Here is a 26,313-nt window from a genome sequence, read left to right on the forward strand (position 1 = left end):
ACATTACCTATGCATATGCATTTTACAAATAACTGACGTCAGCTGTTACTTTCTTTACTACGTTTTTTTAGATATTGAGCAGTTAGTTTATTTTGTGGTTTATTTTGACGTGACGGTGGTTAATACTTAGTTAATGTTAGCAGTCAGTGCACATGGTAGGCTTACAATTCCTGACTGTTAAATATATATAAATATAAAATGTCATCATGTATGATATGAAGCAAACATTGCTGTGACACTTAGTTCTCTAAATCTTTGTAATATTTAAGAATTTTGAGTATTCTTGTTATTGATGTTTATTTAATGTAATTTATTTAAAGTGACATTGTACTGGGGAAAAACATGTCTGGATTATTTTGATAATTTAAGTTTTGTATTTTTTCTATTTTGCTATTCTATAAAAGTTTGCACTTTCAAATGTGTAGTGTGTGTTGACTAAAGCTGTGAAGATTTTACTTTCTGCTATTAAGTTATATGTTTGGTAATAAAAAGTTAAACTGGCAAAAACAAACAAAAAATTTCACAGGGTCGGGGGCATTATAAAGAAATTATGCTTAGGGCACCAAAATGGCTAGCAGCGGCACTGCACATACCTACTTTTTTATACCTTTATCAGATGTATTTACACACCAGATGTATTCCAGATCTTTAGCAGACATCTTACAGACGTACCTGTGTACTGAAACTTGGCCATTTTTTCGTTTATCTAAATAGGATGATGTCGTCACTGCGGTTGTTGCCAGGTCTGTGGCGTCACGTTTGACGTCACGAGCGCATCGCACCTACAGTATTGAGTCTGTCGTTCCTCTGATCATTTCATATTTATATATATATAATAAGGTTCTGTTTAATCATGTCTACTCCTGCCAGACGGCGACTCATGCGGGACTTTAAAAGGTAAGTGTCGATATGTGTTGATATAATAGCTCACGCCCGATGTGTTTGTGTTAGCTGCTAGCAGCGTTAGCCAGGCCCTCGGCAGCACGAGCAGACGTAACGTTACAGTTGGTTTATTTAATTTTACTTTAATTGACATATTTTACTTTATTTAACCTCTGCTTGTTGTGGAAGATTAAAACATAAGCATTACTGAGCATTGTTGGTAACAGCTAAAAACAAACTGACATGCTAGCCGTTTAAATCAGCACTGAACTGATATTTACAAAACATTATCATTGGTTTTTGAATATCGTAACATAGTTATATTTATATACATAATACACAAACACATGCTCATTCTGTACCATGCTCTTTTTCAAAGTTTCATATAAAGATCATTTTTTTATATAAAGCTAATTCTGTACCATACTATTTCTCAAAGTTATTATGGTACTTTAATGACATAATTTTTTGGGCACGCGCTTTTGACCCCACTAGATGGTCAAGCAAACTATCTGAGAGTACAGCCTATAATAAACACGTGACTGATGCTCATAAACAAATTTGTACTTACAGTACAAACGTGTAATGACACTACTACGATATTTTTAAGGTGATGGTTTGAAACCAAAGTTTTTAGGATACCATGTAAACACTATAGTATATAAATCTGTTTATCAGTCAGTACCATGTAGGCAGACAAACATCATCTAGGACAAGCAGCTAGTCAGTAGGCTTTGAGACACAGATAAGTAAACAATAACAATGTTTTGTGTTGCTTCAAAGACTCGTTTCCATTAGCAGTTTACATTCTGGTCTCTTCATGTGTCAATTTCTGTTTGGCGCAAGTGTAGAGAAGGTTTATGTGATAATGACACAGGCACATAGCTTTGTTTGTCAGCATACATTTTAAGTTTTGCTCTAGACAGCACAATAACATAGCAGTCTGCATTTGATAAGCCCCTCAATACAATACTAAAAGATATTTCACGAAATGTCTATCATGCCATTTTACTTAATATACAAATGGATAATACTTTTGATCAGTGTGTTTACCCTTTAAAATGTATAGTTCATTTTAGTCTTGATGCTTTTCTATAAGTCACTAAAACAGAAGCCTTATTATATTTTCAGACTTCAAGAAGATCCTCCGACAGGTGTAAGTGGCGCTCCATCAGAAAACAACATCATGCTGTGGAATGCTGTGATTTTTGGGTATGTTTGTTGCCAAAGCAACTTAACTGCACTATCATGAAACTATTAAAGATAAGGAGTTGTTGTTCCTGTAACGTTGTAAATGTTAATCATGGGAATTGTCAACCAAGTTTAGCCAGTAGTTTGTTTCTTTACAGGCCTGTAGGAACTCCCTTTGAAGATGGTAAGCCAGTTCTTTTTTTATTAAAGTACTAGTTAACAAGAAAAATTGATTGCTTACAGCGGGGTCACCAATCCTGGTCTCTGCAGAGTTTGGGTGCCAGATATTTGTTGTATTTTATTTTAGAAAAATATAACACGTTGATGTAGATTAAACTGTCCAACAGTATGCAAAATTCACCATCCTTAGAAATATACAAAAGCAAAATACAACTTGCACAATATTGCAGCAATAATATTAATTCACATCACTAAAACATCATTTATAATAGTAAAATAATTTGCAAAATATACACTTTTATTTAACTACAGTTTTGGTTATTTATTTCAAAATACCCAGACGTAACAGGCGCGCATTGAATCTTGGGATAGCCAAGGCTTGGTGCATCCGAATTCAGGGGCTGCGGCCTTCCAAGGCCATATTTGAAGGCAACTGACGTCACCGGGCTGTGACGAAGGTTGCACCAATTGGAAGGCTCCTTTATATACAAGCCTCCAAATGTGCCATTTTTTCCCCTGAAACCAAGGATCCATAGATGTATCTTTACAGCCTTGGCTATCCCAAGATTCAATGCGCGCCTGTGACATCTGGGTATTTAGAAATAAATATCCAAAACTGTAGTTAAATAAAAGTGTATATTTTGCAAATTATTTTACTATTATAAGTGCTGTTTTAGTGATGTGAATTAATATTCTTGCTGCAATATTGTGCGTGTTGCATTTTGCTTTTGTATATTTTAAAGGTTGGTTAATTTTACATACTGTTGGATAATCTGCATCAATGAATTATATTTTCTAAAATGAAACAAAAAATATCTGGCTCCATATTTACTTTTAGAAGTCGTATAGGTCTCAGCTGTTGTGTTCCGCTGACAAGCATAGTGGGCGGGAACAGCAAGTGACGCAACTCCCCCCGTAGGCTAGACCAGTGCTTCCCAATCCTGGTCCTTGAGGCCCCCCTCCCAGAAAGTTTTAGATGTCTCCTTATTTAAAACACCTGATTCAACTTCTCAGCCTCCTTCAAAAATGGTAAACATGTCTCCCTAACAAGCTGATGGTTTCAGGGGGGAAAAGGGCCATTTGGAGGCTTGTATGTGAAGAAGCCTTCATATTGGGACAGCCTTTGTCGTGGCCCGTTGATGTCATTTGCCTTTAAATATGGCCATGTAAGGCCTCAGCCCCTAAATTGGGATGCACCCATCAGCTAAACTCTGCAGAGACACTGGCCCTCCAGGACCAGGATTGGTGACCCCTGGCTTACAGTATTGCTGGAAGATGTATATATTTTTCTTAATATATACACATGTCTGATCATACCTGATATTTTTTTTAATCCTTCTGCAGGAACGTTTAAGCTTGTTATTGAATTTTCAGAAGAATATCCTAACAAGCCTCCTACAGTTCGCTTCATCTCCAAAATGTTTCACCCAAATGGTAGCTGCTTACAATTTTTGTAATTATCCAAATTCTTTGCTGGATGTTTTTGTACACAATGACCATTCTGAGACTAATGATATTTTGTCATATTTTAGTGTATGCAGATGGCAGTATATGTTTAGACATACTTCAGAATCGATGGAGTCCCACATATGACGTTTCTTCCATTTTAACATCCATTCAGGTGTGTGATGGGATTGGTCTTGATAACACCATTAATGAAAAACGTGTATTTGAAATGCTGTAGCATGTTTAAGGTTTTTCTCTATAATTTTTAACAACCAGAAAAAAAATACAACTGTTATTTTCCTGACAGATTCTGTGGTTTTTAAGCATTGTACAATATATTGGCAATATCACCATCCAAAAGTAACAAATGTTTTCATCACTTGAATGGGACAGTTTCATATCAATTCATGCCAAACAAAAGCCTTAAATGACTAATGTGTTAATGATGACTGTGATGTATTTACGATTATAATGTACTCTTTTTTTTTTTTTCAGTGATATTGTAACTGGAAATGCACTTTCACCCTGCTTAGATATACATATTAAGGAGATTGGTCAATCTAAATACAAAAAAATCTTATTTGTCCTAGACATTCAACAGATTTCCATCAAGAAAAACATGCATGTTTTGTTTGTTTATGTGGTGAACTCTATGAAGTCCTTTCTTTTCCTCTTCTAATACCATCCAGTAATTCTTGTATAATTGTTTTTAGTCTCTGTTGGATGAGCCAAACCCTAACAGTCCAGCCAACAGTCAGGCCGCGCAGCTCTATCAGGAAAACAAACGTGAATACGAGAAGAGGGTGTCTGCCATCGTGGAGCAGAGCTGGGTCGACTCGTAACGCTGCTGCTGACCTCATCACAAATCTCTCTGACAAGTGCCGCCGCCTGTAAAAAGGACAGCACTGAATTCATACGGACACGCATTTCTTTGCAAGCGCATTTGAAGAAAACCAAAAATATTTGTGTGCTTATTTATTTTCACTTTTTAACTGCATGATAAATTATTGCTAACAGCTATTGTTGGATTGATGCAGTTGATGTTTTAAAGGAATGCAGACTGTTGGCTAAACTCTCTCATAAACAAATATTTACAGCTTTAAGTTCTTTAGTAAGCCATCAATGCATTTGAAACAGAAATCCCCTAAAGATGATGAATTTTTTCATTAACATCTCTGATATAATTGCACCGAAAGATTGACAATAGGAATCATCTTTGTGTATTTGACACATCTTTACACTCACATGTGTTTGTGCTTCAAATGAAATAAAGAGGGCATGTACAATATAAAATGTCCTATACAAAGTAGTAAGAATGTGTGTAAGATCTGGGTGTTAATAAGGATGTTTTGAAAGTTAGTTTTTGTGAATTTATCGTATATGGAAATTTATACTTCTAATATGATGTATTAAGAGAAATAAAACATTTTTCAGACTTGGAGTTATGAAATGTATACATTTTATTGTAGCAAATGACTAACAGCACATTGGCAATAAAAAAAGAAACTAGTATGGTAAAATCTACATTAACCACAGCTAAAATTAATTTTCATATCACATGCAAATAGAAAAAAAACTGAAGACAAAAACGCCTTGGTGTCCATGTATTTCAGATATTTCTTTTCCATGAATGGTTCCTTATTCAGCAGGTTTAGTGATGCTGCTAAAACAATGAAGAATCCTGTCGGCATCACCTCTGTGAGGAAAAAAAACAAAGACCTCAGGAATGACTACTTTCAATATTTAAACCTAAATACACTAAACTCTTTAATAATTCAAATTGTTTTATGTTTGTTGGGAAGATAGATAACTGGTTATTGACCTTCTGTTGTTTGATCAGTTCGTCTCTGGTTTTAAAAATGGGGGCATCTTCCACAACAATCCCCTCTGCCATTTCTTTTACTTTCTCCAGCAGGACAGGATTATACCTGCAGAGTTAAATGATTATTTTAAAATATTCAGATTTCATACACAAAAACTCTTTGCATGAACAAAAACACTAGGATATAAGAGCTGAACAGTAGCTGAGGTAAACACCCGGATATTCATCTTTCTAAATATTGCAGACCTTTCTACAATACTTGATTGTAAAGATCAAAAATTTTGTCAATAAAGCACTTCAGGCATCCCTTGTAATGGTGTTGTTGGGCAATAGGAACAGGGTTTACAGTCAAAGATCCATTATGAAACAAACTTTTTCCATGTTTAAGTGCAACAATTGGGTCCCTCATGCTTCTATCCACCTAGAAAATGTGAAGTAGATCAACCCAGTAACTTAGTTTTGGTAAACCATTCTCTGCAAGCATGTGGAAAAAATAGGTCATTGAAATTTGGCTCCCCCCGTGATGTCAGAAGGGGATAATACTGCCCTTTATCTGCACTACCCAACCATAACAATGCCATTTAGTGTAGAGATCAGCTCGTTTGCATTAAAACAGCACATTTTTGCTCACACCTACAAAGTGGCAATTTTAACATGCTATAATACATTATCTATATTGTATTTTAAGCTAAAACTTCACAGCCAAATATTTGTTTGACATCTTAAAAAAATGTCCATAAGGAAAAAGAAGTTTCATTAGCTAAGTTTACATTCAACCAAATAATCAATTCAGTCCATGCAAGAAACTGAACGTTATTTAAAGCATTTTTACCGGTTGTAGCCTCAACCAAAGTACGTCCATGGCATACTTTGGGTAAATTCATGTGCACTACTCTGCTGATTTTAGGACTCCTTTATTCTAGCTGAGTCCTACACTATGCAGGGAGATGGGCAACTGTATGTCATAACATAGCAGTTTGGATCACAAAAGGTAGCGTATAATAAAAACAATGTATTTCTCTTTATTTGAGATGACCCTTTGCGCTCCCCTTCCTGCAGTGCCTATATTAATTTACATAATTAGTAGGGCTGTCAAAAGATTAATCGTGATTAATCACATCTAAAATAAAAGTTTGTGTTTACATAACATATGTGTGTGTAATGTGTATAATTATTATGTATATATAAATACACACACATTCATGTGTATATTTAAGAAATATTTGCATTTATATACTGTATAAACATTTATATAATTTTTATTATATAGAAATATAAATATTTTATATATAAATATAACCAATTTTTCTTAAATATATACATGACTGTGTGTGTTTTTATATATAAATATTAATTATACACACTACACACACATATGTTATGTAAACACAAACTTTTATTTTAGATGTGATTAATCACGATTAATCTTTTGACAGCCCTAATAATTAGTATACACAGTACACACACATATTTGATGTAAACAAACAATTATATTCTGCAAACGATTAGTAGCGATTAATCATTATGCAGCCCTATTCCAAATATCTTAAGCTTATAAAAAGTATTAGCAGCACTGGAATACAAAAAAAGAGAAGTATATAATACAGGTAGTTGAGTATTTTCATAGATGTAAGGTTCTGTCTTACACCCAAACAGAAAGTCTTAAGTTTGTGACCCTGTCTGTCAAATCCAGTCTAAAGTCTGAATCCATTTATGAAATTTGGAGCATCAAAGTTTAATTTCAATCTATGACACGACCTTGCTCAGTCAGTATTAAAGATATCAAGGTTATGTTTTTACAGAATGTTCTTTAAATCATGTAGGAGGATTTTATGTAGAAAACAGTAAATCACAAAAAAATTATTTAGCAGTGTTTTCAAAAGCATGGTCACATATTTAATCTAAACAACACAGAGACATTTTATATACAAACGATGTTGAACTCAAAAAGGATTAAGGTCATAGATTTACACTATCATAATGTGCTTATATGTGGTTTCATTAAATATAATAATTCATTACTATTAGTCTCGTCTAAACAATGGTTTTGTAACCGCTGGTTAGAGTTTAACAGAATGCCTGTTTTTATTTCGAGGAAGATAAAAAGATAAACCACAGGATTCTGATCTGTTTGTGTGTGTCATAAAATGTAAATGTTTGTGTTGTTATTGTTTGCGGTCACCTGCAGCCGAGGAACACGTTGTTCGCCCACACCATGGATAGCGCGAGCAGATGATCTACGTGAGGATCCTCATAGTCGTTAATATTTCTAAATATAAACTCCCTTCTGGATTTCCAGTGTTTCTCGCTCTCAGATATGGTGCGAAAAGTTTCGACAAAGTCTGATAAGTGCCTGTTTTGTTCAATGAAATCTTCAACGTCTGCACTCGCCATCGATGAACCCGGGATATGACGTAATCGTTGTTCTTCTTCTTCTTCCACTGTTCATAACGAAAGCAGCACACCGCCACCTAGCGACATTAATTTGTTCATACAAACTATCCATTTACAGTCACGAGAGGACTGACACTATAGGGGACGCTAAAACTATACAAGTAAAAATCTAACTTAAAGCAGAACATTGATATGAATCAAATCATGCCGTTAAAGGGTAAATACAAATAATCTGAATAAAACAATAATCTAACATTACATAGAAGATCGTGGTTAAATAACCAGGTCCAAAATGGGATCAAATCAAGATTTGATAGATTTTTCTTTAAAAAAATCAAATAAGATCAACAACAGACAGATACGTTTAGAGAGCATAAGTTACAACACTGAAACAGATTGCTATGGCAAAATAATCAGATGTTTTATGTGACCTGGGGGGGGGGGTATTATGAGTTGTTCAGTTGGTCAGGGGAAACATTATAATCTGAAATGCAAATGTGTTTTGCTCAAAAATTGTGGTTCTGAGTAAAAGGAAAGATTATTTACAACATTATATATATGCAGTGCCCACCATAAGCTCTGTTTGCTGTGGAGATAATACATTTGTAAGATGAATATGAGGCAAAAATACAGAATGTCATATTTTATTTCAACACATACATACTTTACCAACAAAGAACAACAATACATGCTGTATATGTTAAAAACAGGTGATCAAATAAAATATGACATTCTGTACTTCTGTGTCATATTCACCTTTCCTGACCACACAGCAAACAGCACAATTTTGTTATTATTTTCCCAATACTTATGGAGGGCACAGATATTTCACATTTATTTAAGATTCAAGGTCTTGATGGAGCTAGGATGTACTTTCAAGTACCAGAACATTTCCAAAGCTGTTAACAAAATGTATTTAAGTACATATTTATAAAGTACAATATACATTTTATTGACACAAAGACTCATCGAGTCCCCTTTACATTGACAGAATTTACAATAACAACAACAATGTGAATTTAAATTTAACTCATGACATTATCTCATTGAAGAAGTTGTCATTTCCAGCAGCCTTTGAATGACAACATTATAAAGATGAAAAGTGAAAGGCAGGAGAAATGAGCATAAAAACTTTATTAATCATGCAGTTATTTAATCGGTTATTGACAGTTTTTGAATAGCCAGTGACACTAAATGAAACACTTTCCTTTTAATGGATATGGTACTATATTAAGCCAAACATTATGACATGGCTTTTGTTTTTCAGGGCTCCAGACTGTCACCAAATGGTGGCATTTTGCCACCAAAATTTGAAAGTGTGCCACTGAATTTTACATCCAGTCGCACATGTGCGAGCACTAAATTTGACCCTTTTTTGTGATGTGACAGTGAATTTGACACAGTGACATTGTACTTTTTGCATCTATCATCAAAGCATTTATTAGTAAATACAGTGGAAATTTGTAGAAATGTGATTATTTGGTTAGCATGTTGATATACGGCAGCGTTTCTCAAAGTGTGGGGCGGGCCCCACTGGTGGGGAATAGGAATATTACAAGTGGGGCGTGATAAACTGGAGGAAATTTGGTAATTTTTGTGATCTCTATTAATTCATTTATTTATTGACTAATCACTCAAAACGACACATTTAAAAATAAGTCTAACTTAAAACAACATCAGACTGTGAAGAAAATGTCACACTGAGCTATAGCCTACAACAATAAATTAACGTCGGAATGTTAATTGAAGCGGAACAAAAACTTTAATGTGTAGGCGGTATAGGCGGTAGTGGGTATAAAAGTTAACAATGGATAAGTTTGTGACATGGAATAGAAAGAACTGGACATTCGGCACCTGCAGAGAAAACCAAGACTGACAGTGGACCTTATCAACTAAAAAGCCAGCTGAAGAGAAAGTATGATGACTTTTGTCAAAGACAAAATGCAAACATAGTTGCATTATTATCTTTAACTTCGACCTTGGGCGCAGTAATATTGACGGAAGTTTGAGCAAGAGGGGGAGTAGTCAGGAGTGATTAGTTACTGCGCGCCGAGGTATATATGCAATATAGTTCTAATTTTTTATCTGCTTAAAAATTGCCATGTTTTATTTTGTGCTACCATACTTACTCATGCAACTACTTATGTAACAGTCTTTAAATAGGGAAAACATAGAAGTGTTTGGTGGCTTCTAAATTCATCCCTTTTTGGATCCTAAGGAATGAATGGTGCTAGGCTAAATGCTAACACATTCACAACGCGCTGTACAAAGATTAAGTGCAAGCATTGAAAAAAGTTGAGGTAAGAACATGGTAAAATATTGAAAAACCTTGGTGTTTTCATTTAAAGTGTACTTGATTACCATTTTGTTGGGGCGATTGGGGACAGGTGGGGCTCGGAACCCTTCCCTACCTCCAAAGTGGGGAATGGCAGAAAAGTTTGAGAAACACTGATTTACGGTGTGTGCCCCTAAATTTTTTGGTTGCGCCCCTAAAATTTTCAGTTGGGGGCCACTGTGCTCCTAGTGAAAAACGTTAGTCTGGAGCCCTGTTTTTATTACAGAAGGGTCTGGTAGAGCATTTCCCCCTTCACTTGACATTTTAGTAAATTACATCAGTTGTACAGTAGATTAAGTGGGCTGTATGATCTTTTCTTTTGGAAACGCCTATAATGGTTTTGATGCTACATTTCTCATTTTAATGTAGTCACCGCATTACACGCGCACACACACACATATTTTTTTTTTACATTATACATACATATGGTATAGCCTAATGCAGAAATGTTCAATGTTTAGAACAATCTAGAAACTTAAGTACATAAAACAGCGATTGATGCCCATTTATCCTTTTCAGATGTGTGTGGTAAAGTGTTAATATCTTCTCTCCATCGCAGTTCGGCAGTTGTTTGGATTATTGTGCTGTTGCATCGAGTTGCTCAGTGAAACTGAACTTGTCATATTTGTCGTGTCAAGCAGCGTTTCCTCTTTCGTGTTTGTTCTTGGCTCCCCCCACCGGGCTTATACTGTAAAATGGTCGATGATTTTTTTGTGAACCGCCCCGTTCGCTCATTTGAGGAGAGCTGCTGACTTTCTTCTTCATGCTCGCTTCTTGATGGACATTTTAAAACTTGACAGGTAACGCAAAAGACTTTCGCCGCGTTTTTCTTCTCCGCACGCAATGCTCACGACCTAAAACTGTGCTTTCGCAGCTCGCTGGTAACGGAAATTTTTGGTACGTCATTAATATGGCGCCAAAAGAGTTATACAGTAAGAGTGAGCTTATGTTGCTGTAGCGTGAGATCTCCCTCACCTTCGCCTGTCCTGTGCACGCAGAAAAAAATCCTCTGTTTGGGGGAAAAGAAAACATTTTGAACGCATCCCTTGACGGATATCAAACTGAATCTAGACGCTTAACGCAATTCAAAACTGTTTGACACGTTAAATCGATGTCTTGTCACGTCAGTCGAGCCGTCACTGCGCTTCACTTTGCAAGATTCTGAGGAAATGCTTACAATTTTCCACCAGATAGTCGTTGCCATAAGTGCGAAAAGACGATTTTAGAAACTCTGCGGATACGTGCGTAGGAGAGCATCGTAAAAAAGCCGTATGTTAGTGTGCTATCGTATCGGAGCTGCTGTGGACTAAGATTGGACGACAGTAACTTTTATTCGGGCTGTGGAGGGGAATCATCCGCCGTGCTGTCACACAGTGTGCTGCTGAAGTGAGAGCTACATGTGCTTGGCCTCAAATGATCCGCTGATTTCTGTCCGTCGATGTGCAGCGAGGATATCACGCCCTCTCGAGCAAACCACAAATAAGGTAAAGCAAAAACTGTCTCATCTTTTCTAAACACATAGCAACACACTACCTCAGGATGTCTTCATATAACTAGTGTTTGCTGTCTGTTGGGTGTGTTTTATTCATGCTGTCTCGTCTCAAAATAAGTTTAGATTCATTTGGATGAGATATATAGCCCTATTCAGTGAGATTTAACGCGGAAACGATATTATTTCTTATTTTGAATGTTCGTATACGTCAGTGTGTTTGACTGTCTGTTTTCGACATTCTGGTAACGTTATTTTGGTGAAGTATTCTGTAGGTAGAGCAAAAGTGGCTTAAGCTTTTACTTAACAAATAAAATTATAAAGTTATATGAAAGTGAAGAGCATCGAGTGCATTGTACACCTTTAACCCAGATCATTTAAGCTTAAATCAACGCTTCTTTTGCAAACACATTATAAACATTGAATGAACTAGCATGCATCCATGGTCAGATTAATAAACAAGCCCTGCGGGTCGTGAGCCACGCCCCCTCTTCTGCTCACGGCACACAGCGACGTGACGACACACCAGGGGGCGTAGCTGTTGTTTACTTTCATAGCCTGCTTGTGATGAGCTGTAAAGCGTGACCCACAGTTTGATTTACATTACCTCCATATGGGAATAGTTTGGATTTTGACATTGGTGGGGACGCAAATAATGTCCTTATATTGATCTTAGGTGTCATATTTATTAGGTGTCATATTTATAGATTACACGTCAACACATATAGATTATGCCTGTTTTATTTGTGTTTTATATATTTTTTTTTGTGTGATGTCAGTGCAAATTCTGACTGCGTAAAATACTGAACCATCAGATTTCTTCCCATTCTACTCCGGCACTCCAGTATAACACATTATACTTATTTAACAGGCATCACAAAAAACGCTTACAAAAAATATTTGCTAATAATAACAATTTGCTTAGTTACTATAGTTAGCAATTATTTTATTGGTTGCTTTCTTATTTTCTGAGTGGTCTGTTTAACTACATACACTTTACTGTTACAATTTTTTCAACTCTTCAGGTTACAGTTTTTCTGAATTGCTAAAACACTAATTCTAGGGATGCACCGATAGGATTTTTTTGGGCCGATACCGATTTAAACAGACAACTTCTGGCCAATACCGATGCCGATACCGATATTAAATACTTGTATACAATACTATACAGTTGGTCTATTTGCTAGTTTATTTCTGCATCAAATTATTTTTACTGAACATGGATTTGATCTAATTAACATTCAACTGACCAACATAATAAGAGAGGCACAAATTAAGCTATAACAAATATAATAAGACAACATGACAACCTTCAAAGGTGGTTTTTGCCATTCAGCATTTATTTTATTAACAACATTAACTCTTTTTTTTACATATAATGGATTTCTTTATGCAGTTAATTAATAGGCCGATACCGATTGTTTTTCTCGTGCTATTGCCGATATGCTGATGGTTTCAAATTCATCAAAAATCGGCCGATAAATATCGGCGGCCGATACATCGGTGCATCACTAACTAATTCCCATTCTCTGAACCAAATTCCCATTGAACTAAACCAATTTGTCAAATCATTTTACACATTTCGCAATGCAGGAATGCACTTGTTTTGCAAAATGCTAAACACAGGCAGGCAAAAGTTGAGCACAACTACAACACCGTTATCAAAATACCATAATGTTTATATGATTGGCTCATGTGTGAATTATTTGAAAGCTTGATTTGAGAACAGGTGAAATGGTTTTGAATAGAGTTTTGATTTTGCTAGAAGAGTCAAAGGTTCTGTGAATGTGTTTAAGGTTTAGAGAAAATAAGTGCTGGGTTTGAGAAATGTGTTTTAGCAATTCAGAAAAACTGAAATATGGGATTCCCATGGAAAAAAAAAGGTAAATAAAATAAGTTATAAGTAAAAAAACACAAGAAATATATATATAAATAAAGATCAAGTGTTTGGTTGAAAGTATTGCTAGGGACAATTCAGTGTTCCCTGAATATTGGTAGGGACATGTCCCTAGCGTCCCTACCCAAATCGACGCCCATGTGAATCTAGGCTTATGCATGAGTAAAATAAAATAGGATATTGTTTGCTATTGTAAATTTTTTACTATTTACTCTGGGACGTTCCTTTATTATTCAGAGCCTCTCAAAATCATCCAGATGTTACATTAAACATGTAATGGCTGCCCAATAACCAGTCATGTTTAATCATCTTTTCTCACCTTGAGTGGGTTTGTTTATTTCGCTGCAGAAAATACATTTGCACAGAGAAACATTTATTGCCCCCTTTAGGTGTTGATAGGCTTTTTTGTTATTCAAACGATGCATAATTACAAGGAGTTACAGTTTATTATTTGCCTAAAGCATTGATTAAGAACCACTTTTCAGATCAATATTAAACCTCCATATAGATTATACGAGAGATCTTAACTCTTTTATAATCATTACAGATGCACATTTATTGAACTGCAAAAAAGTTAAAAGTGTAATGAAATGCATTGAAAAATTACAAGCGATCTATACCCACACTTCTGTCTTTATTCACACTCACTTTAACCAGGACAGTCATTAGATAGCAATGACTTGAAATCCAGGAGCCTGGAAACTAGTCAGTGTCACATATGAAAGCATTTGAACTATGAAAGACTTGGCACTAGGCCTGTTTATGAATGTGTATGTTGATATGTTAATCTGACATCCATGTGAAGCATGAGTCTGTGGCTTTTAGCATGTGATTGGTGTAGAAGGAGGTAAGGCAGTCACATGGCTGTGTTGTTATACGAGTGGATTTCCCACAATGGGGGAGACTGGGGCAGTTATTCATGAATGAACTACTGCCTGTGGGAGTTCCTCTCTCTAATGTTACCCTCTTCACTACCCGGCCATGACCTTGCACAACACAAGACTTCCTACAGTATATGTGTGTGTTATGAACACTATCTAGACAGGAATGCTGGACATGCTTCGTTTTTTTCTTCTGCATAGGAAATCAATCACTGGTGTGTGTGCTCCTGTTTGAAATGTAGCTTAAACCCTAAACACACAAATGTGGTCCTGATGCCCTGACTGCATCTGTCAGCCTTTAATAGCTCCGGCCAGAGTGACATCTCAAATAGTGCAGATGAACATTCTCCTCCAGATAAATGACTCATGCAGTATTTTTTAATTTTAAAGTGGAGTAGTGCTTGTCCACTGAGAGACTAAAGGGCTCGTTATTGTCGTGCGTAGGTCCTACGGCGTAGCTGTGACGGCGCAGGTTCCGCGTCGGTTTTCATTTATACTTTTGAGTCGTCCTCCGCGTCGACGTGCAAACACAAGCGCAAACCGCCGGAAGGGGCAGTATCCACGCGTGTAACCACAGTAGCAGCGCGACCGTCAGAGAAGAAGAAGCTTGGCAAGTTAACCCACAAACGAAGAAGAAACAGCAACTTGTTATGTATGATTTGAGAAGACCAGCAATGATGGAAGTAAATAAACAGCGGCGTTTGTTGTAGTTTGAGTAAAATCACTCCTCAACTTGGCTAATCTTTGTTTTCACCGTTGCAAACAGAAATACCTATGACGCAGTTTTTTTTACCTGATGGGAGGGGTTCTGGTGGACTAATCACAGCGCTTGCGGTCCGTGTAGATCTGACGCGCTGTTTACATTTTTGCAACAATCCAGATATTATGTCATTTAAACTTGCTTAAACTCTGGCAGTGGAAAACCAAACCCTATTCATTCACCAATCAGACCCAATCGTTTCTCTCCTCACTTCTCCTCATTTGCGGCGTTTGGATGTCACTAGCGTGACGTGGAACAAAGCGGCAAACCTAAACCCAGGGGCGTAGGAATGAGTTTAACATTGGGGGGACACATATCGGAAACCTGACAGATCCGTTAATGATTTGAACAGAAATATGTCATACACTGCAAAACATTCACCAACATACTTTATTCTACTAAAATGATATAATTAACGTGTTCACTTCTAATCATGTTCAAACTTTCCTTTCATGATCAACAATCTAAAATCACCTCACCCTTAATATAACACCTACCTGTAGCTCAGTGCTAGCTCTCCCTGCATCACCCTCACCGGTGTCACCACTGTTAGTTTCCAGCTGAACTTCATCTGATCTCTAATATGAAAGTAGTGGAAATGGACAAGGTATAGAAAAATACTGATGGGAATGTCATGAACAAGCGAAAAACACACAGACAGACTAACTCATCATGTTCTTTTACAATCATCATCCTAAATACCGTTTTTAGTGTCAAATCGCTTTTCTCCATTACATTACTGGAAAGTCTGCCATATTTTCGCCAGCCTTCGTTGGCTAGTAAGGTTAATTAGCAAGAGTGTAGCGTTACTAGTTAGATGTTGAATCACAACATCAGCTTAATATCAACAAGTCTAAGGCATGGGTTAAAGTGAAAAAAAATCACAACGTGGCAATTTTAACATGATAAATTATCTATATGGTATTTTGAGCTAGAACTTCACATATGTTCTCTGGGGACACAAAAGATTTGACATCTTAAAAAAGTCTTGTGAACTGACACTTTATGTAAATATGTGAGACCAATAGCATTTTAAGGAGAGATGTTTTAAACTGCTTTAAAATTGTTTGCATATTTTAAATGCCATTTTTAATCTCTGAAATCTACTTCAGTATTTACTTCAGTAAATACACTTTCAGTGCATGTTTATATTTTATTTTCTTCTGATTAATAGTAAGCTACCACTTTTTTGCTATTAATGCAATATTGAAGTCTCATGTGGCATATATAGGGTTTCCAACTGTCACTATAAAATACAGGACCAAAGGTGGGCTACAGCAGCAGTGCAAGTATGGTTTTGTGTGAATATACATTGTATTGTTTTAAGCCATTTGTCAAAATGATAGTTAATCTCCTAATTTATAACTTTTATGCCTAAAACATATGGTAGGTTTATTAATAGTTTGTTAATTTACAGCTTTACTTTTAACACAGTCCTTTAATTGAACCATTCCCTTTACTATATGTCTAAAACAAACTTGTGACTCCTGCACCAAGGGTTAAAAAAACGTTATCCCCTTCATGTTAATTTATGTGACAAACTAAAAAAACATCTTACCTAGATTTTGCTATTTAAAACACGCGTACAGGCTGTGACTCACGCACGAGAATGTCCAAGCAAAGTTGAAAACACTTTTGGGGCATTTCAGATTGAGGTGAAACAGCTACAGTAAATTACCCACTTTATTAAAAGAAAAAATGAAATCGTATATCACCCCTGTAATGTGCACTCGACGGGACGTGGTCTGTGATTGGATGATAGGTGTCGGTGATGATTATCATGTGCAGTGATCAGCAGCACTGCTGCTTATGCTGCGGGTTCGACTTCGGGCAGCGGTGCTGGAACCGACAGGCGGATGACATCAAAGTACCGTAAAAGCATTTCGATAGCAGTCTCCTCGTATGTTTTTTTGAATCGCTCTCACAGGTTTTGATGTCATCTGCCTCTAGGTTCTTGTGACGCCACATGAAGTTTAACAAACATGTACCAGTGACTGATTAGATCAGCGTATCAGTTAAAAAACGGGACGCGAGTGGTCATGTAACGGGACAAATCCCTAGGCATACAGTGCAAAGACACCAATTTTACCAGCTTAACACACTACAGTCTGAAAACCCGGAGCGAAGTGATTACAGAATGCTTACAGTGGAGAGAAGAACGTGCTTTCGCTCCACTCCTGGCTTTGATCAAATCCCGCTTAGCAAGGGGAATACACGTCGTCTTTATGAAAAGTGAATTTAAGAATTTTGCAATTGACGGAGAACTTTAATCCATGGCTTACGTTAGACATAAAATATAATTATCCTGCTGGACAAAATGTATACCAACTCACATTTCCTTTCTTTCTTTTCTTCCCCAGTAGAAAGAAATCATTTAAACTGAGCTGCTGCTGTCTCTTCATATTAACCTCAGACGACCTGTCGCCAGCTTCAGACCCCACTAGCCGTTGAGGGGGTGGGGCGGGCCGGTGAAAAGACGCTGCGTTGCGCTTTAAAAATAAAAGCACGCGAGTTAAAGATTTCAAAATCAAAACTTTTTCACATAATTTTGGGGGGGACAAATGAAACTGTCTCCAATATTGGAGGGGACACGTCCCCCCGTCCCCCCGGGTTCCTACGCCCTTGCCTAAACCCATCGATTTACTTGATGTTTTCCAAAAATCCTAAGTGTTAAGCTATGCCAAAAATCCTAAGTGTTAAGCTATGCTATTTGAAGTAAGTCACCAAAAGTTAAATACGTTTTGCCATGTCAACTCTGTGTAAGAACACTGCTGAGCTTAACATAAGTCCCTTTCACACATACAGTCTTTACTAGTAAATTGCTGTTAACTGATCATGTGTGAACAGAGCCTTTCTGGTAAATCAGTGCTGCAATTTACCAGTAAGAGAGGTTGTAAGATTACCAGTAATTTACTGATAGGCGCTATGTGTGAACGGAGAATAAGGATTACCGGCAAATGGACAATAGCCTCATTCACACTGTAATTTCTGTAAATTGCCATGAATTTACAAGAATGAATTTACCAGTAAATATAAAAATGTGCTGTTCACACACCCAGTGACATTCCGTTTTTTTTACCAGTAAGATATAATTTACACATCAGTATCAAAATACCAGTAAACTGTGAGAGAAAGCAGAAGTTACCTGTGGCACTCAGCGAGCTCAGTGTTGTATTTGTAAACAGTCGTGGGTTAAACAACATTGCATTAGGCGACGTCAAACGAAACCTGCGTCTCAAACAACAGTACTGTTTTCACATTAGGCTTCACAGAGAGTGTGCTAAGGACATTGGCAAATAGATGGTAAGCAGTTTTAAACAACTTTGGTAAAGAAATTTGGACGTTAACTTCATGTGTTCCTCACTTTTAAGCAGCATGTTTGTGGAAATGTCCGTAAACAGTACGGGGGTAAACGTGTCATCTGTTTCAAAACGTTATGATTGGCCCGAAACTATCAGTGATAGTCTTACGCCGATTATGCTTAATAAACTGATAACACGTGGGGTCCTGTAAACGCGTAAAACTGTTTTCTTTAATCGGGGAAAGCTCATAAACGGCGTAAGCAAAAACCGATCGGCACAGTTTTTTGCTCATTACGCTGATTTCGCGTGGCATGTTAACACCTTAACCGGCTTTCTCACGGTTTTGTCCATGTGCGCATGTCTCCGCGTATGAAAGATAAACGTCACATGCGGAAGTAAGTGCAAAGTAATGCATAAAAGTCTCCGCTCGACTAAAGCAGTTGGCAGAGAAACTGTTAAATAGAAGCTTATGTTAGATTTACAGGTTCTGCAGACACGAGAAGAGATACAACAATATAGCTTAAGACAGATATGCCGTCTGCTTTTTGATCGACTATTATGTACTATAGGTGGTGACGTCACTGCCTGCGAGAAAACTGATATTTCTCCAAGTCCCATGTAAACGCAGTTGACTGCATAGCCAGCTTATTGATTTGCATGTAAACGCATGAAAACAGTTTTATATAATAAGCAGATTTTTAATAGTTATCCGCTTATTCTGTGCTAGGGCTGTGACGGTTAGGATATTTTCTCACCGCGGTGAAGCATAAAAAATCATGCGGTTATGCGGTTAACCGCACAACAGTAACCCCCAAAGCCCAAAAGCACAACCCCCCACCCCCGCAAAGCATCGGAAACGTCTTCTTATTTATTATTAAAACAACAAATTATATTAGCAATAACAACATAAAATAATATTTATTTCCATAGGTATAATATATATATATATATATATATATATATATAGCAATACATATATATATATTTTTATATATAATATATATAATAATTATATAATTTTTTGTCATCGTTTATAACCCATTTTGTACAATACATTTCATACAATAGCAACCTGAAAAAAACTAGAAAGAACATGCCGAGCTTAACATTGTTTCTTGTAAGCAAAACCTTGATTCCAATTTCTTTAGACATTTTTAGAGTGTTTTTCGGTAACACTCCGTGGATATAACGCACTCCTCCAAACGCAACGGGTTGAACGTTAAATAATTTATTGCACAATAAAATGGGTTACAAACAATGACAAAAACTGTTCCATAATTCATATTAAACTCAAAAGAAACGAAAATAAATACTATTTCATGTTACTATAGTTAATATGTTTAATTATAATTTTTCAAAGCAGATACGAAACGAAATAACGTATTGCATCATCCCGTAAATAACTGCGCAGAACTTATGGATACTCCAATCAATGCTTTAAATTACTGCTGTCCATTTACATAATCAAGAAGATAATAAAACTTTTTTGATCCCGAGCTGGAGAAATTAGTTTACAGCATTAACGGGTCATGCGGTCAGTAAGCCCTCACCTGCCAGACTGATGTCACTATGGTACTTTGCTCCTCTCGCAAAAGTCTTGGAGTCTTGGAGATTTCAAACTGTCGTTGCTTTGCTAAAGGTATGTTTGGTGCTCCCAAGTCCGACAAACGCCACATGATAGTTAATCATCGATGTGATTTTAGAGAGTGGCATTTCCTCACTACGATAGTCAGACATATAGGTCTACAGAGCCGACCGCGCTAGCCTTCATAACTATAGTTGGCATGTTTGACCATTATAGTTTTAAATAATTATGCTATTATTATCAGTACCAACGCGCATTTCGTGCTGCCCGGTGACCTTCTTGCACCTGAATAATGTAATGCGCGTGGCTGTGAGATTTGATTTCCTTGCACTTGAGATTTTGTTATTCGCGCAGTGAGTGAGTTGGTACAGTTCCATGGCATGCAATAAATATCAGAGCACTTGGGCATGACGCGCTTAAATTAATGGCTTCATGTTTAAGAAGATTGCGCCCGTGACAGTAGGCTATTGTGTGTATTTAAGTACTGAAACTAAGTAATTAAATAACAATTATAAGACATGCGCACATAATAAACCCCTATATATGTTTAATGCACCGTCCCTCCCCCTTGTGCGGAAAGCAGTTTTTTCTCTAGAACCCTTGAACACAGGATGGAAGACAGTAAATTATGATTAACAATGACTTTTGTGTATAGTTCATATCATACACCATATGACTTCTGTAACTTTCATCAGCAAAACAAAGAAAATATAAAAAAGTGCGGTGATGACGATGATGAACTCAGCACCGCGGTTGGCATCTCATTACTGCGGTGATGCGGTGACGCGGTTATCGTCACAGCCCTATATGTAAACGCACTCAGTGTGGTCTGACGTCGTCTGTTCTAAATTTTTTGTTCACACATAGTGCTTACTGGTAAATTACTGGTAATCATTTTACAATCTCTCCTTCTGGTAAATTGACAGCACTGATTTACCAGAAAGGTTCTGTTTACACATGATCTGTTAACTGCAATTTACCAGTAAATTACCAGTAAAGTCTACATGTGTGAAAGGGACTTATGTCAGAACACGCTGACAGTGTCAGCAAATCATAATGTTTTAATACAGATGATGCGTTTACCCTAGGGCTGTTCCGAATACCATTTTTTGAGCTTCGAAGCTCTAGTAGAAATCAAATCGAATATTCAAGCTTCGGAAGCAGGGGCTAAACATATTTTTCTCTTTAATAAAGGCAGGAATCTGTGTGTGTGTGTGTGTGTGTGTGTGTGTATGCGTGTGTGTCTGGCTGTCTACAGTTTTATTATGTGGCAGATGTGTTGCTGCAGACCCAAGGCAGTGTAGTGCCTTTTTTTCGTGCAATATGGACATGTGACACGTTTAGAATTAATAAAATTTAAAAATACTACAGAACAGCGCAAGCAGCGTGCCAGTCACGCGTCCTGCGAGAACAGCATTAGTGAAACAAAACACAAGAGCAATACTTTTAATAAGGTAGCCTTACATTTTTCTAACAAACAAACATTCCTGTATCAGAAATTAACAGCACAGTAATTACTGACAACGTAAAGGGTATGCCATTTAAAAAAAAAAACGAAAATAAATGAACAAAGTTCAACAAACTGTAATAAAACGGTAGCATACTTTCAAGATCAAGTTTATTTATAACACTTACACCATCCAATTTGTTTTTTTCATCAGTAGAACAATAAAGAAGATATTTTGCAGAAGCCCCAGTGCTCCGTTATGCAAGTCAACCGATCCGCACACTTTAAGAGTTAAAGGAACAGTATGTAAGAAATTTATATCAATTAATCATAAATTGGCTCTGAAATGTTACTAGACATTAAGAAATCATTTTCATTTCAAATACTCATATCACTGACAACAGTGGTCTGGCCAGGATATTGTCATTTAAAAAGTGGAGTTGCAGCCCTCAACTGATGTTTATGTTGTCATTTTGTGTATTGGCCACCAGTTGTGTGATTGCAGTACCAGTTTTAGCCACAAGTTTTGTGATTGCAATACCAGTTTTGGCCACAATCCTACATACTGTTCCTTTAAAGCATATATATCCAATACAAAAGTAATCCCCCATAACTCTGTGTGACATATTGACGTCTTGTGAAGCAAATCAATCAGTTTTTGCAAGAAACTGAACGTTATTTACAACACTATTAGCGTGAATGCCAAAGCAGGAGGGCGCTTTCCGTTCGAGGCGATCTCTTCCACTGGTGGCGTTTGGTGGCTGTTGGCTATGGATGTTGGTCTCTCTGCGCCACCTATTGAGCGGGAGCGTGAAGCGCACTTCCTGCTTGGCAAAAGCTCTGCATTAACGCTGTAAAATATTAATATATATATTTGAATCTCAAAACTGAAAATCGAATGTCAACCCACGGAACAAATATTCGAATATTCTGGTCCAGCCCTAGTTTACCCCCATATTGTTTACATAGTTTTCGCACGCACACTGCTTAAAGTCGAGCACACTTAGTGAATACCCACATTTCTTCACCAAAGTTTCTAAAAACAGCTTACCATATATTTGTTAAATTTCCCACTTCCTTCACGTCTGTGACGCCTAAAGTGTTAACATTACTGCTGTTCAAGACACAGGTTGCGACTCTTTCCCTGTTCAGTTCTGTTTGAAGTCACCTAATACAATGTAGTTTGATCACAAGCAGCTGCACGACTGTCAGCGTTTGCAACAGAAGTGAAAACAACAAAATACGGATCATGGATATGAAGTCATAACCCGCCATTGTTTACAAATACAACACTAACCTTGCCGCGCGGCAGTATAGAGGTAACTTCCGCTTTCTCACCGAGTTTACAGGTATTTTGGTACTCATGTGTGAATGATATCACACATCACTGCATGTGTAAACAGCACAATTTTGTATTTACTGGTATAGTCATTCAGGTAAATTTATGAGAGACAAGAGAGACACATCACGTTTACACTTGGTATTTAAATACGTCTCTTTTTGTCAATTTTCGACCGCTTCTCTCCAGATTACTGAGGGGATGGTCTGTGGACGAGACCCTCTCCTGTCATTTAAACATGAGCAGGAGTAATGATGGGTTTAAATGGACGCGAACTAATATTATGTCAGAGTCCAATGCTTATGTTTTAAGAGCTTTCTCTTATATTGGTGAAATAAGATCGCGCAACTTTCACATGCTTGTAAAATGAAATGAAAGACGCGCAGATCCGCCGCTTTAGTTTTATCAATGAAAGGCTAAAAATATGGCTGTCACCGTGTGTTCGTAGTAGAGGTCAGAAAAGATGAAAAACATTGATCTCAGTACCTCAGATTACATAAATGGGCGGAGAGACGCCGTGTGGCTGTTCGAACACATTAAACCACATGCATGTTTACACTAACAAGTGTTATGCATAATCATGCTAGTTAGCCAAGGAACTATAAAACTTCGAATTTACACCATAGACTGTATAGATGTAAACGAATATGCTGAATTACCTGTGGAGAAGATAGAAAGCAGGCAACTTCGGTGTCCCGTGAGCCTCATGATCTTGGAAAACTAACATTACTGCAATATTAATATTATATATAATAACCTTTGGTCTTGTTGTTTTTCCTGTCGCGTTGTCTTTTTAAATCTCTTTTTCGCTTCCTTGGCGACGTGTTTTAATGTCCTCGAGAATAGGTCTTCAGCTAGCGGCCAGCGTGAGTGTAGTCTGAATGCGCGAAAGGCGGAGCTTGAATTTCAGGAATGTCCCTCATTGGCGAATGTATTTCAAAGATGGAGGCACAACATGGATTCAGCCAGTCGAGCGACTCGACTGTATGTATTTTAAATAGCAGATTCTACACTTACGAGAATACTTTGATTAGTGGGTGGAAATAATTACACATGAATTTTGAAAAAGAAATTTTCACATACTTTTGAAAGAACACATGGGTTTTTGCTAAGAATTAACAAAAAAAAAGTACACAGTGGAGCTTTAAATATGGGTCATGCTATCACCTTATCAAAACTATACTAAGTCAACTAAGCCAACAGCCAATTAAGTTCTTAGCTTTATGCTGCTGAGTAGCAGACTAAAGAGAGCAGTGCAAGGCCCCATAATAGCCTTTACAGAACTAAAGTGCATTATTTATCAAATAAATAGCAATTGCATGTTCAATGAAATTCTTATGAAAAAGCATGCAACAACCATACAGCAAGCGTAAACAGCACACAATACAATTGTATTAAATTTTAAAAAGAAAATAAACAAACATAAACAATACAAAAACATCTATCAAATACCTATACAAGCACTGCTATAATGAGCTACGTTTAAGTTAGCATATGTTGTGTTAAGCATTATAGCCTATATGTTAAAACAATGATTTTAATAATATATCCTCCTCATAATATAAACAGCATAACTTAACGTAACACAAACAAACATTTATACAGATGTGGCCTTTAAAAATGCGCGTTTCTGAGAGCAGAATGCCGCGGAGACTTCCGAAATTCTGCGAGATCCCGCAGAAGGGGAGTTCGGTGGGGGACGCAGGAAATATAAAAACCTGTAGAGGGCAGGCGTGTTTCATGTAGGCCATACTGACGACAATGTGTGTGCTCGACTTCATGCTTAGCGTATACTGTATGATATTGAAGTAACATGACACGGATTATCAATGTTTAGGCGATAGACTTTGATGTCATACAAATGCATGCTTTTTGGCAAACATTTTGTTGGCGAAGTTTTCTTTTGCCAGTTACATAAACAGTCACATATTCTTCATAAAAATCCGACTCTAACGCGCATCATTTGTCTTATTTTTTCCGTGTACTTACAGTAGAAGAGACGTGATGTATGATAATCGAGTCTTATAACAAAATAATTCGCGAAGACCTTTGAAGAGACCGAGCGCATTTACGCAATATCATTAACTAGTTTATCTAATTTTACATTTAGTTCATTTTTGCATCTGAACGTTTCAATAGCTTTAACATGGTTGTGTTGCACTTTTCTGCATTACTGAACAGTAGGCTACTTTTTATATTATCATGTTTCCCTTTACATGGTATGAAACACGATAAAAAGTATGCAATGGTGTTTAATACATTTCACTGAGAATTTGTATAATATGTTATACTTTTGTACTAAGGAAATAAAATCATATTGTGAGTGTAAATATTCATAAATTGGAGGAGTTTCTGAGGTGTTTGTCATCGGCAAAATGTGCAGTTTCTTTGTTGCTGATTAAAAACCGTTGGCTATGTGATTGTTTAAAATTGACATTTTTTCTACTTATTATTAATTTATTTTTTGCCTACATTTACTCAAATAATATCAATGTGAAAATATAAATAATTCATACTTCAAGTTAGGCGTAAAACTTACACATTTTTGATGTCAAATAGAAATAATAATAATTTGAAATATGCAATTATTACAGTTTAAAAAACTTAAATATATTACTCTGACCTTTTTAAATATATTGACTAAAATAATCTGTAAATGTAATACTTATATTATTAAGGCGTATACATCAAATAATATATGTACATTTTACACAAAATATCTGTTCTATTTTAAGTAATTTATTTTCCAACTAAAAAAATCGCATAACTGCATTAAGAGATTTTATTAAGTTACTTTAATCATTTATTTTAGAGATATTTACAAAGCCACTGAATCATTTTTAACAGTGTGTACATTATGACCTTACGGTAGACTATTATTAAATGCATATAAATAAAAATATGTAAAACTAAATAAAAAATATATCATACACGGACTGTATGTAAGCATACGTTTTCTTGTTCGGTGCACGTGGGTTTAAATGCCGTTTTTCTAAAGAAGAATTTTAAAACTTTATTGGTGGTAGTTGAGAAGAATTCCTTTTTCCATTTCTAAATCATTTTGAGCGCAATATAAATATATCATATTTTTATTCTTATTATATAAGAATACGCAATTTTTACAACATTTTTAACATATGGAAAATATACGTTAAGCATGTTGTTTGAATTTTTCTAATTACAAGCTTTTGATGAAATTGCACCAAAACTAAACGTGCATAAAAACATAAAAAAGTAATTTAAATAAGCGAAAAATCTTTTTTATGAGCTCAAAATGTTGAATATAATGTGCTATTGCTGAAAATTGCCCATCTCTAAAGGAGAATATTCATCTTTAAAGTTGAAGAAACAAAAAAGTACTGA

At 36.3% G+C, this 26,313-nt stretch overlaps 3 protein-coding genes across 3 annotated transcripts in view; 2 read left to right on the top strand and 1 right to left on the bottom strand.

The window, feature by feature from the left end:
* The first annotated feature begins 738 nt into the window (after positions 1-738).
* On the top strand, positions 739-5,140 carry ube2b (ubiquitin-conjugating enzyme E2B (RAD6 homolog)). Its single transcript, XM_065287655.1, has 6 exons — positions 739-897; positions 2,014-2,094; positions 2,232-2,257; positions 3,598-3,687; positions 3,786-3,874; positions 4,413-5,140. Exons 1-6 carry the CDS (start codon positions 854-856, stop codon positions 4,539-4,541), a joined length of 459 nt encoding a protein of 152 aa, XP_065143727.1. The 5' UTR covers positions 739-853; the 3' UTR covers positions 4,542-5,140.
* Position 5,141: 1 nt separating this feature from the next.
* On the bottom strand, positions 5,142-7,948 carry cdkn2aipnl (CDKN2A interacting protein N-terminal like). Its single transcript, XM_065287656.2, has 3 exons — positions 7,704-7,948; positions 5,522-5,627; positions 5,142-5,395 (listed from the first exon to the last, which is right to left on the bottom strand). Exons 1-3 carry the CDS (start codon positions 7,913-7,915, stop codon positions 5,390-5,392), a joined length of 324 nt encoding a protein of 107 aa, XP_065143728.1. The 5' UTR covers positions 7,916-7,948; the 3' UTR covers positions 5,142-5,389.
* Positions 7,949-10,773: 2,825 nt separating this feature from the next.
* jade2 (jade family PHD finger 2) overlaps positions 10,774-26,313 on the top strand; it is a 99,324-nt gene continuing 83,784 nt past the window's right edge. The window contains exon 1 of the mRNA XM_065287657.1: positions 10,774-11,734. Coding sequence (XP_065143729.1) covers positions 11,648-11,734 — 87 coding nt within the window. The 5' untranslated portion in view covers positions 10,774-11,647. The remainder of the gene's footprint in view (positions 11,735-26,313) is intronic.

The sequence above is a fragment of the Paramisgurnus dabryanus genome, chromosome 18 (assembly GCF_030506205.2).
Source record: "Paramisgurnus dabryanus chromosome 18, PD_genome_1.1, whole genome shotgun sequence".
NCBI lineage: Eukaryota > Metazoa > Chordata > Actinopteri > Cypriniformes > Cobitidae > Paramisgurnus > Paramisgurnus dabryanus.